We start from the raw sequence: 12,894 nt of genomic DNA on the forward strand, positions 1-12,894 counted from the left end.
CAGAAATATATACGAAATTATATACGAATTCCTAGTTTATGGACCAAATAGAGTGCATCGTAACGTAATTGTGTTTTGCCGAAATTCATTTTAGGATTCAGGTGAAATAAAAAGGAGCGCAGAAACACACACGGGGGGAAAGCCACGACACATAGCCGTGGCAGCCGCGGCACCAGCCACGCTGAAGTTCTCCCAAATAACGACGGGGCTCTGCACGACTGTATCCCCCGATCGTCAATAACCTCCAGCAGAAGTCGCTCCGCCCCGCCCCGCCTCACCCCAAACCCCTCCCCTTCTCGTCACGCTCTCGGTGCGTTATTCGGCGACGACGTTTTATCGGCCCGCGAGGTACACCTTGGTGAGGCTCCACCCGTCGTCTGTCTGCTCCTTTCCACCCCTTTTTGTCTTCATCTCACCTCCACACAACCCCTACCCCCTCTCTTTCCGGATCCCCCCGTTCTCTTCCTCTCTCTCTCTCCCTCTCTCTCCCTCTCTCTCCACCCTGCCTTCTCGTGCAGGAACCCTTCTATTCCCCCAACGAAAGAAGCAATATCGGGACAAGGCGACGCGCGGCGAGCAAAGTACCTTGTTCCTTTTAAAGCGGTTGTTACGGGGGTGCGGCCCCACTGGGGACGGGGCTCAGCGGCCAATGAACAGGAGCCGCGAGGAGCCAGAACAAAGAGCGCAGCAAGTAAGACTGGCACACAGTAAACAATTAGCTGTGGGAAAAATAAAATTGATGTCACACTCTACTCTCAGCCGAGCTCTCAGCCCACTCCTGACATTGAAGTTAACGACGGTATTCTTTGTTCTGCAGTAACTACCTAACAAATCTTGTGAGCAATAAGGAAAATCTCCTTTAAAATCACGAAATTTTGTTTTCTTTCTGATTTAAAAGGACTAACTGCCGATGCTACTGATAATATATACTAGTAACATAACAAATTCACCGTATTATTGTTACATGAAAAAATTAGTCGTGAAAAACAAATAATAATCAAAGGCTTGAGCGTGTACAATCACGAGGTGGTTTTTGCCCAACCCAATCAAATGTTAAGTAACGTTTAAAATTGTAACTCAGAGCCAAATGTTTTGAGTTCGACTTAAAACAAGATTTTGGTAATCACTAAAAACAACTATTGTTTCATAACAAACTGTGAGTTTATGTAAAACAAGGTAGTGGAATCAATTTTTTTAAAAATCCGGTAAAGGAATAGGATTTTGATTGAGGTTAAAGCCGCTTTCTTCACCACGACCACTCTTGCAAATCTCCTTTTTTTGGGGGATAATTATTCCGTAAAGAGAAAAAAAAAGCTCTCGATCTACGTCTACTGGATTAGGCTCAACGCCCCTGGAGGCTGAAAGGGGAGGGGGCTCCAGGGTGGTTGCAGCTCCAGTGAGCCAGGCAGCCCAGCCGGGTCCGGCCGGCTCGACCTCGGCCGCAGCCTGCGACGTGAGGTCGCAGCGGAGTGTTCCCAGGTGACCTGTGTGTTCTGGAACATTGCGCAAACCCACTGGACACGCAGGAATCCCCCAAACGTGCCCTTCCCCTTCCCCCTAGTCTCTCTCTCGCTCTCTTCTCTCTCAGTCAGCCTGACCGACACTTTTCTCTTCCTTCCCGGGGGTCCCCCCACCCCCCTCACTCTGCCCGTCCCGAGGGGGGTCAGCTTGCCTTCGGGAAACTCATTTAAAAAATGCAACGACTGGGCAAGAAACTCGATCCTTGTGGCAAGGCGCCTGGCGGTGCGCGGCGCTGTGGTAACTAAAGGAGTTGATGCGAACTTTCCAGGGGAGACAAATGCAAAAGGGCAGCGAGGTATTTGCACGTCGCGAGTCCTGCGTCCCGCCCGGCGCACTGACGGCAGAAAGTATAAAGTTTGGAAACCGGCTGATGGAAGGGAGGGGGAGGCGAGACAGTTTGAGGTCCAACTTTCAGTTCATGGGGCCAAACTTTTGGCACGACGGTATGGCAGACAGAGAGAGGGTGGCGAGGGGGATGGTAGGAGGGTCATTCCTGCACTCACACGACCCCTACTCCAGTGCGGCCACAGTAGTAATTCAGGCCCAGGCTGAAGGTGGTCCTGTTGTCCTCGGCGTGTGTTTGGACCACCTTGCGGCCCCAGGGACCCCACGGCTCGCCCACCCTCCACTAATGAGTGTGACCGGCACTCGATACAGATTAGCATTGGCCCGGTTGTTGGACCCGAGGCGGGCCCGGGGGAGCCCAGTTAGTTGGAAGCGCCAACCGTCCGCAAAAGTGTCCTCCCCCCCTCCCCCCAACCAAAAAATTCAAAAAAATAAATTAAAAAACATGAGTGAACTTACCTTGTCCTCCGCCTCCACTGCGCGTCCCTCCGCATCCACGACGCGCTGCTCCAGCTCCGCCAACTGAAAAGAGGAGAGAAACAAAATCAAATAACGATTGTGCAATTTGATGTGAGACAGCAAATTTTGTGAGTACAAGAAGAAGCACAATGTGAAAGAGGTAAATGTCACCATGTTTAAATCCTGAAAATACCTATGTTGTTTTACGATGAATCTGAGGGAGCAAGTGTGTACAAGTCCGCAGTAGTTTACATCGTGTGCACGACAATTATGAACAATACAGATAGGAATGATTGTGTGTCCAAATAATGTACTCAAATCGCTGAGCATTATTGTAGATATGGATCTTTGAGGTTCCAATGTGCTCAAATCGCTAAACATGGATAGAGATGTTTGCGGGACGAATGTGTTCAAACCGCTGAAAATATATAGAGATGTTTGTGAGTCCAATGTGCCCAAACCACTATCAAGCGCAGTAGCGGGTACCCAAAGAGTGCATCCTGTCCATCGGGCGGGCCTCCGGTCTACTGAGTCCCAGCAGTATCCATGGCTATGGCCGCAGGGGCGGGTAGCAACACATTGGGCAGAACCAGGCAGGCTTAGGACCGTGCGCCCGGGCCGGTCGCCCCACGGGCCGCCCTGCCTCCTGCACTCCACTCCACGCGCCGCCACCCACCAGCTGGCCCACCCCACCCCGCCCCACCCACGACCCGCCCGCCCCGCCCCCGATCGATTCGCGTGCGGCCGCGTGCATCCAGCCCCGCCGCGCCCCTCCCGCCATGTCTGCGCTGGGGGTGGCGAGGCTATCGCGCTGGGCAACGCACTGGTGGCGCCACCTGGCGGGGGGTGGGTTAGCGGGGGATGGGGTAGCGCCGCGAGGAGTATCGCCGCCGCAACGCCACGCTGAGGGTGGCGGTGCCTCCAGTCCCTTACCTCCCAGCTCTACTCCAGTAGCGCGCTACCCCGTGCGTGTGGCGCTTGGAATGAAAGTATATTCTTTCTTGGCCCTTGTGTTTAGAACACAATTAAAAAAGAAAAAACAAGCCTTTTTTTGTTCTGAGCAGGGCGGGACAGAACATGCACAAACTTAACATTGTTTTTGGAATTGTATGTGTTAATATCTCTCTTAAACTGATAGAGATAAAACGAGTTATGAATAGGATACTTAAATTAAAAATTGATTGATTGTGGTTGGATTAGCCAACGCTAATGGACTGAAGGCGGAATGAATTTCCCACTCTACCCTGACGGGGAGTAGCGCCGCAAAGCTGCTCTGCCCCATTCGAGTAATAATTTCAACAACTCCCTGTCGCGCTATTGTCCTCGCAGAGATTTCTGCGAAACGTGACTGTCGTTTTGAACACGCTAGCTTGGAAAAGGAGACGGGGAGGGGAGGGGGGGGTACTCTGAGAGTAGCTCCTGAGCCACCAACCCCTATAAGCTTGCGCGGAAGGGCGAAGCAAAAGAAATAACCCGTTCAATGCACAATACGATATCCTGAAGTAGAGAAATTTAAGGCGGGGTTTAAAAACACGCGTGTTAAAAAAAAGAGTGGACGCAGGATATATATGTTACTGTGAAAGAACAGCAATGGCAGTTTTATGGTTTGGTGTATTAAAGGATGAGGCGTCATGCTAGGAGGGCGAAGGGCGGATCTCCCTAAAGCATAGAGCAAGTTAAAGAAAAATGAGGAAGTGTCACAATAAAGAGAGGGAGTGAGAGAGATGGTGAAATAGTGTTTGTGTCTGGAGGAGAGAGAGATGCGACCTTAATTAAAACCTCTCCCCCTTCTCCCTCGGCTCAACGGGTAATAAAACCGAGCCTGCCTGACCAGGTGGCTCAAAGCTGTAGAGCAGGGGCTCTGCAGGTGACAAGACACCACCCCCAAGGCTCAGGTGTACTTTCAGGAAGAACCTCCCGAAACGCGGAAAAGCTACCGGCAAACTGTCTCGTAGAAAAATCAAAACTTTTAGATGGGGTTTTAAAATTCGAAATCATTTGATTTATTTTGTTTTTTTGGGGGGAGAGGGGATGGAGGGGAGCATTTGTGTATTTAGCCTATTCTTCATAATAATTCACAATCGCTTTTCTTTTGAGGCTTCAGGGAAAGTCGAGATGTTCTTACTTTACAAGATCAACCGGGCCGTTTGCTGAACGGCCGCCTCACTGTCACACACACACACGGCAAAAAATCCTCATAATTTTGCATGATTTGTTTCAATTTATAACTTACAAAATATTTTGTAAATGCACTCTAAATCTTTTACAAAGAATTTGTTCGTATAATGCAAAAAATTCTGTGCAACCGTAATATACAGGTAATTTCCTTGTATTACACAAAAGTTCTTTGTATTACAATAATTTTTCTTTGTATTACAAAAAAAAAAAGGCTTTTTATTACGGTTGGACGAAATTCCTTGTAGTAAAAGAATTTTCTTTGTAAGAATTTAAGAGAGTGTTTAATAGCCAATTATTGCTTGCCGTTCAATGAGAGTGCTTGTGAATTTACAAATTCCAAATTGTAATTTTACGACACATCAGGAAAAATTGTCCCGTAACCTCACTGGAAACGCAAGTGTGTGAATGTCGCACACGTGTAAGCGTGTAAAGGTGTAAATTTTCTAGGAAAAATTCACACGTTTACTCCTTGCCTCGTAAGTGTACGAATGGATATTCACACTCCTACAAGTGTGCGACATTCACACACTTGCGTTTCCAGTGCTGCGACGGGGCCTACAAACATTTTTTAACGCTGCCCTGAAATTAACATGATAAGTTAGTGAAAAGAAAAGAACACGCGAGCGTTTTTAAATTGTGCCACGCAGTAAGAAGTTCGGAAAAAATTGAATGGTTTCTGTGTGTTATGGAAACGATGACGACAAAACGACAACTCCAGTCGTAGTTCCACAGGGGAACAGCCCCAACCCGCCCATCAGTGTTTTGCATGACGCGCTGACATTGATTTCTCCTCGGAAGCTGGCGATATAGCGTGGCGTGGCGGAGTCAAGTGGGAGCGCAGAGGGGAGAAAACGGGGTGGGGCAGGTGAGAGATACAGGGAGAAGAGAGAGAGCTTCGAAAAGAGAAAGTAGGGGCGGCAGTGCGACTTACGACTGTTGCGGTACAGAGCAACCCCCTTCTAACTCCCCAACTCTGCGGTGGGGAGGGGGAGAGGGGGGTCCCCTGGGGAGAGGGGGAGGGAGGGGTTGGACGTTGTCTCCACTGAGCGCCCGAGGTCTTGCCTCGCTGCCTGCATCGATGCAGCACACTGTTTCCCTTCAAAAGTATATATAACTACACAATATATGCGATAAACCAGTTCTGGTGGCGAGGCAAATTTCAGGTTTTGAGGAATCAAGATGAATATTCTTTATACAGAATGACAAAATAATAGAAAGCAAAGCATACTATTAACCCCTTGATGTTTATTTTTTCTTGCAATCATATCTTTGCCTCCGTACAGTTACATCCGTATGTTAAGTCACAAAAAAATGTAAGCGTACAATGCTTTAACAAATCGCCCGGGTGGAAAGGAGTACAGAAAAACTGCATTCGAAACTGTACTTGCCTAACTATAGTTGCGAAACTATAGTTATGTTTGTATTTTAACTGCAATGCTGGTTATAATCACGACTACATATATGCTCAAATAACAGTAAGAAATATAAATAAAACACACTTTTACTGCTCTCGCAACTACACTTGAGAATGCACCCCGGAATGTAAGTGGTACATTGAGTTGTTGCTGTAGTTTTAAAGCAGATAAATTGACAATATGATTCGCTCTTTTAATTGTACTTCGTGAATTCAGTCCCTGTTACATTCCATATGCAAAAAATATATAGTTAAAAAAAATTGTTATGACTGCTCTCGGCTGTTACAGTACATTTGTGCGGTCAGTTTGCAGAACTACTGCTGTCTCTTTTATTATGGGGGGCCGAATGCGGCGAAAGGAAATACCCCAAACCAGGCCTAGCTACCTACTTAGGAGGGTGAGTACGAGTTTCCCACACTGCCGGACGTGCTCACGATGCCTTTTGACGCCTCCCTGGCTCGTGGTAAAATACTTCTACATAAAGATATTACGCGCAGAATACGTATACATGCGTTTAATGGCCGGTGTGCACGTTTTGCACGTGAACTACACTGCTTTTGTCCTGTGAACTTAGCAGGAGGCGATTTATTCGGTTGTAAATCTTAGGCAGCATAGGAACTACGCAACCAGTGGATTAAATGTAGCATAACTGTAGCTGGACTGTAGTTCGACTGTAGTTCGACTGTGAGTTGTCGGACCGGAACGCTTAGCATGCCATTGGGTTACTGCGAGACCAGAGGTATGGTGTCGCAGTGGCTCAGTGGTCATCGTACTGGGCTACCAACTCCGAGGTCAGAGGTTCAACTCCCATCATCTTCATCTTTCAACAAGGTAAGAGTGCTGTAATCAATTAATCGGATGAGAGGGGGTTAGCGGGGGAAGGTAGAAAGGTAGGAGTAGAAGAATTTCCCGGCACAAAAATTTTTCGAAAGTTTTGAACACTGCACTTTAAGTGTGAGACCAACTGTAGGTTTTGTTTGTACTTCCCAACTGTTGTTCGAAGTGTAGTTCGAAACTAACCCGCCAAACTGCAGTAAAACTGTGCAACCCGCGAAAAAACTAGAGTCCAACTGTTGTAAAACTACAGAAAATTTGTAGTTTTTCAACAGATTACTATAGTTAAACTACATGTTTACTATATCACCCATATGCATTTTAAATCTAGTCAAAGGATAGTTTTAAACTATATACTAGCTACAATACAAAATTTACATTATCCGCAATCAGAAAGTAGTCAATGTACATTTACACTGCAGAGGCAAATTTGGTCCGAGTGTAGTGAATCGCTATATTCCAAAATGCAGATCCTTCCACCCGGGCGAAAACTTCGGGAGGAAACTGTTGTTTTGTCGACACTTCAGAACCTGGCCATTTGTTGCCATGTTGCTGCTGACGGTTTGAGAACATTTACAACCTCACATCCTCTAAACCGGTGTGGTTGCCACCGAGCTCAGCCGTCGTGGAGCACCGTGCCAGGCCACCCGGCCGACAGGCTCGCGTGGCGGGCTAAACAGCTAGCACGGCGCTCTCCGCTGGCCATGGCACGACACAGCACGTCCCGCACGGCCAAACACAAAAGGTTCTCAAATGTGAGATCAACAGAGGGAACGTGTGCCAGAAACAGCAGAGAACACTTCTTTTGAGGCAGTAGGACGAGCAGAGGACAACAGACGGCGACACAAATGTGTGGCGCGCCAAATATAGTCTGAACCAAAGTGAATATTTGGTATTCATGTGGTCATGTGATGGCGAGGGGGGGGGGGGGGCATGGGCTAGCCGGTCACACCCACACCTCCTCTACCCAACGTTCCACGAAAAACAATGTATGACTTAACGGTTCAACGGCAAATGGCGGAGAAATAAGCTTTGTATTCCATGATAACCATTTCCAGAAACATATTCTAGTAAAACACAAGGTAGGACTTCGCGGCATTTGAAGTCAGTATAAACCTTTCGTAAAAGCAGCGTAATATCGAGCAAAATAAGGGGGAACATTAACGAGACGTAACAGCGCGTACTGCCACATTGTATTGCGAGTAGTCTGTAGACCAGAATCGGAAGTGGTCAGCCCTCCAGTCCTGCATGTCTGTTTACAGTGACACATAAATGAACAGAAACAACAAATAACGCTATGAAAATACCTTTTCAGGACAATAATTTGAGTTTGTGCTGCGGACGCACCTACCGACCTACCGGAGGCCCCGGTAGGACCACCCCCTAGTCGAACGAGCCCAGCCCACCTCCCTCTACAGCCCCTCCACATCACCTGCGAAGGCCAGGACCGGACGGTTCAAGTAGACCTTATTGTCCCCCGGGGCCTATGGGCCGCAGTGGGACAAAAATAAGGTGGGGGAGAATCAGTCAGCGCTGATAAGGGAAGGCAGTCCTCTTTTCCTCACGCACGGAAAATAAAAACGACGATCGCAAACCATACCGGGAACGTGAGGTTTATGCTATGTAAGGTTTAGCTTATAGCACGAACGTTTACACAAAACCAAATATAGCTAGGCCTGCGCCAGGATCGTCGGGGAGTAGAAGCGTGCGATATTGGTGAAGCCTGTTACGCGAGACGCAGTCTGACATAGTTGCTTTTAACAGGACTGTAGGAAAAATAAACAATTTAAAAGCAATCCTGCCAAGAGCGCCTTGACGCGGAGACGAAGCGACATTTGCGGCGAGTCTAGGAAACAAAATCAGTGACGTAAACCTCTCCTCGGGTAGGGAACAAGAGCGGAGCCGCACGGTAAACAAAAAACTCGGAATCCGAGGCGTGAAAAAATTGGAAATTTTAATTTTTGAGGCAGGAAATCGACTTTTAAGGCATCCTCTCGATTTCGAGCATCCAAAGCCTGATTTAGAGCCGCTCTGCTCTGATTCCGAGGTATGGAGCTCGTAATCCGGGAATCGTCTATCGAAATCCGGGAATCGTTTTTCGGAATCGGGTAAAAGGTGACTCGGTTTTAGAGGCACGTTTACCCGATTTCGGGATCGGTAGCTCGGAATTAGGACAACCTCGGAAATCGAGATTTACGCCTCGGAATCCGAGTTTTTTGTTTACCGTGCGAGCGACACCGAGCGGAGCCGAGCGGCGCCGCCACAAGCCGCCCCGCTTCATGAATATTCCTCTTCATCTCCATTTTTACCTGGTTCCCAAAGCTTCTGGTGTCGGTACAACACGACGCTACACCGCCACCCCTACCGCCGCCCCGACCACCTGCGACCTGCGCCGCCGTACCCGGCCTGCCCGCTTCTTCACACCCGGCTGGTGAAGAGTCTACAATTAACATTTTTATGAGTTTGCTCATAAACTGAGGCGCGGCGCGCCCTTTAGAGACGGAGAAGGGGCGGGGTAAGGTTAGAAGAGAGGGGTACTGAAAATGCCACCACCTGCGGCAGGCTCGGTCTAAGGGCCTGGGCGGGGAGCGTGAGAGGAAAGTGACAAGCGTAAACTCCAAGCGTGTACAGCAGCGTTTGGAGCAAGACATTCACAACTTTTAATGCATTTAATCACAATAACTTAATAACTTATAAGAAGATCAGAGATCTTTTCATTTATCTTCTGTTTACAAGTGTAGTGTAACTGACCTCCCTGTCTGGCTGTGCCCCCCCCCCCCCCCCAGTAACCGCTAACTTGGGCGTTAAATCGCAGCTACAGAAACACTCAATTAACCGTTTCCTCCCCCCCCTCCCCCAACCTTCCCGCTATACCCATCACGCCAGTCACACCGCCAAACGCCATATCTGTCGCATCGAAAAGGGGATTGCCGCAACAGCATCACGGGGACAACCCATGTGTTTGCAAGGAAAGAGAGAAATAGGATGAAAGGGGGAAAGGAAAGGGTGTTGCGAGAGTGGGGAAGAAGGGGGGTTGAAATGCGCATATTTTTCCCCTTGAGTCGGCGACGCGCGGCGTCGTTGGTGGCGCCGCGGCTGGCGTCGTCTTTCTTGAAGATGCGGCGGCGACACAAGGGCTCTTCTTGGGTGCGTCCCCCCCCCCTTTACTACGCCCTGCCACGGCCCACCTCGCTTCACCCACCATGCCCCGCGGCGCCGCGCATGGCGAGGCAAAGTCGTAAGTTGGGCGAGAATGTGTTCCAGACACAGGCGACACAGGCCCTATGTACCCGGGCAGGGGTCGGGCCCGGCTGGCGTGGCAGAGGCGTGTTTGAGAAACCAAAGCTCGTCTCCACCAACGCCCTGGGGTGCCTCTCCACTCCAACCCGTGCGTCTACTGTGCCTAACAAAGTCTTTTTCACAATTTGAGCATACGGATAAGCAATCGAGTTTCAGCCCGATGATTCTGTTCTGCGGTGGGATAACAAACTCGCAGAGCCTTTAGCTATTTACCAAGATTGACTCCATATGCGGCTGCTTCCGTCGTCCAACCGGCACAACCAGTGCGGACATTCGTTTCAACGTCCCTCCTATAATCAGCTCATGCCCCCATGAGTTATCGCCGTTATCATCAGCTATCTCTCTGTACCGAGTGACTGGAAATCTCTCATGGATTTTACACGAAAAAAAAGAATTAGCTAAATTAGCTAATGCATTCGCTAATATGGCCTTAGATTAGAATATTAGCTCTCCTAGCTAATTCTTAGCTAGGAGAGCTAAAAATTAGCCATGACAGTTGCCTACAAAATAAAGCAACTAGCTATGAAAGCTAATATTTTAGCTTTCATAGCTAGGAATTAGGTAGGAAAGCTAATATTCTAATCTAAGGCTATACTGTTGTGAAACAACAACAGCTAAAGTAAAGTTTTAATTTGTAAATTTTGAATCTCCCGCCTAACTGCGGTGTCAACGCGAAGCTGTTAACTTTTCGTATTTTTGGCGCATAGCGCGCGCGTCGGCCGGGAAGCCGAAGGGTCACTTCGGTCACCTGCCGAGGGTGACGGGCGGGCAGCCGCCGGGCGGCCCGCCGCGCGGGGCCTCCGGGCCCGGGGCCGGAGCGGACGGCCGGGTCAGTAGTAGAGTTATCAGCAAGCAAGTAGGAAGTTAGTAGCAACAAGAAGACACCCCTAGGACCTGGCCTGGACTCACGTGGCTGCTGCTGTATGTAATGTAAGTATCTAATTTAATTATATGTTTATATTTTGAAACCTGTGTTATACCCTTGTCCGATCCTGATATCCTAATACTCCACGCACGAAAGCAAGTCATAATCAGTCGATTCTAATGTCAAATTATTCGGGAGTTGTATAGGCAAAACTAGTCCGCGAGACATTGCTCCCGTCTCGCATTTCAAAGTATTGAAACACAATTTAAAGTTATTTTCGGTCACGACATTCACATCATTTTGCTTTTACAACAATACTAGCGAATGCATTAGCTAATTTAGCTAATTCTTTTTTTTTCCGTGTATAGTGGTATGGTACACTGTGAACGTGAACTTTGTGGCCTCTTGGCATGTCAATATTTTGGTGTGCTCCTCTCGTGCATTCGAAATCTTGGTCTCTTGAAAAGAAACCACAAATAGGCATTTTCGAAGTTGAAGGGAACGTCACCAATAATTTTGTATTCCAACGGGCCAAAAAGTGGCCTTCCTGGGAGACACAGAGTTACAAAACCACGGCAGGGGTTTTCAATTACCTCGCAGCATGGATTGCATTGCTATTCGCTAAATTCGATCTCCTGTTTTTGACAAGTGGCAGCCACTTGAAGTGGCTGTTTTCTTTTACAAATTCTGAGGGGTATACGAGCGAATCCCCCTCTTGTGCTCGGATTGGGTGCGTGTAAAGGTAACAGTAGGATTTGTTGTTTGGGAGTATTGTAAAAAATATGTTCGTACATGGTACGATGTATTTTGAAATTTACCATACCATATACAAATTACTTCGTACGTGCACAACCTCCCATTCTTGCTTGTCATTCGATTCCAAGTCGATACGCAGTGTCTGTAAATTTACAATTGTACGACATTTTTTATGGAAAATTTCCTGCATCCTCTAAAACGAATTCAGACAAATTTGCATAGTGAAATAAGGTTATAAGGGCCTTTTCAAGCCAGGGCAGCTCGGCCTTAGCTCAGAAGAGTAGATGCGGCAGGTCAGGATCGGTACAAGGCGAGCGGAGCGAAAGAGGGGAAAAGGGGGGAAGGAGGGGAGGGGGTGTAAGATGATAAAGGGTGGGGAAGTGAGACCGACATTGATTGATTGCTCAGACAATTGATAAGAGCTCCAGCGGCCCGCCGTCGAGCTCCTCGGGGCCGAGGAGGAGGAGCTCGCTTGAGCTCCACTATCCAAGCTCCTTCCGCTCCAGGTGCACTGCCCCGCCGGCCGGGCCGCGCCACCGCCACAAGCACTTTGTCATTAATGGTGTGCGTAAATAAAGCAAGGGGACAACATCTAGAGAGCGGCATTCGTGGTGGTGGTGGAGAATCAGAGGGCTGGTGAGCGAGGCTGGCGGGGCGTGGGCGGGGCGTACCGCAAACACACGGCAAGCAAACAGGCGGCGCCACCGCAGCTTTACTCATTCATTTCGTCAAACACGTCGCGAGCAAGAAAATCACAAGCGAGGAAAATATTAGACGCTGGAGCGGCCGCACCCGGAGGAAGAGAGTCGTGGGAGCGTTGCACACAGCGCACTTCACTACTGTGCGCGCGTATTGCGAGTGAAAGAATTAAATAACGTGCACGATAACAAAGGTGTAAAATGATAACATTTGTTTCGTCGGTCTGCTGGTGTCGGCTGGTGCCTAGCCTGGAGCGATTCACCCGCGGACAAAAATAATGTTATTGCAGGGAGCCTTATCGTGTCGGCACGCGTGGCAGTGTGCGCTTAAACATTAATCACGGGGATGTTCTGTCAACACGGGGCGTGGCGGTGGGGCGGGGCGACGCGTGGCGTCACCAGACTAATCCTCCCCACCACCACTCTCCGTTCATCAGGGTGTTCATTACGGAGATCGGAAATGTTCATTAGGGCGCGTTCATTACCGAAACCACGTCCTGTCGTTGTACTTGGGAGGTCAGGC

At 48.7% G+C, this 12,894-nt stretch overlaps 1 protein-coding gene across 11 annotated transcripts in view; it reads right to left on the reverse strand.

Annotated features, from left to right (window-relative positions):
* LOC113215625 (uncharacterized protein CG43867) overlaps positions 1-12,894 on the reverse strand; it is an 81,133-nt gene that overhangs the window by 28,463 nt on the left and 39,776 nt on the right. For all 11 annotated transcript variants that reach the window (XM_052267052.1, XM_052267054.1, XM_052267061.1 and 8 more), the window contains one exon: positions 2,326-2,388. In XM_052267052.1, the coding sequence (XP_052123012.1) occupies positions 2,326-2,388 (63 nt within the window). The remainder of the gene's footprint in view (positions 1-2,325; positions 2,389-12,894) is intronic.

The sequence above is a fragment of the Frankliniella occidentalis genome, unplaced genomic scaffold (assembly GCF_000697945.3).
Source record: "Frankliniella occidentalis isolate FOCC.00 unplaced genomic scaffold, Focc_3.1 Scaffold46, whole genome shotgun sequence".
Classification (NCBI taxonomy): domain Eukaryota; kingdom Metazoa; phylum Arthropoda; class Insecta; order Thysanoptera; family Thripidae; genus Frankliniella; species Frankliniella occidentalis.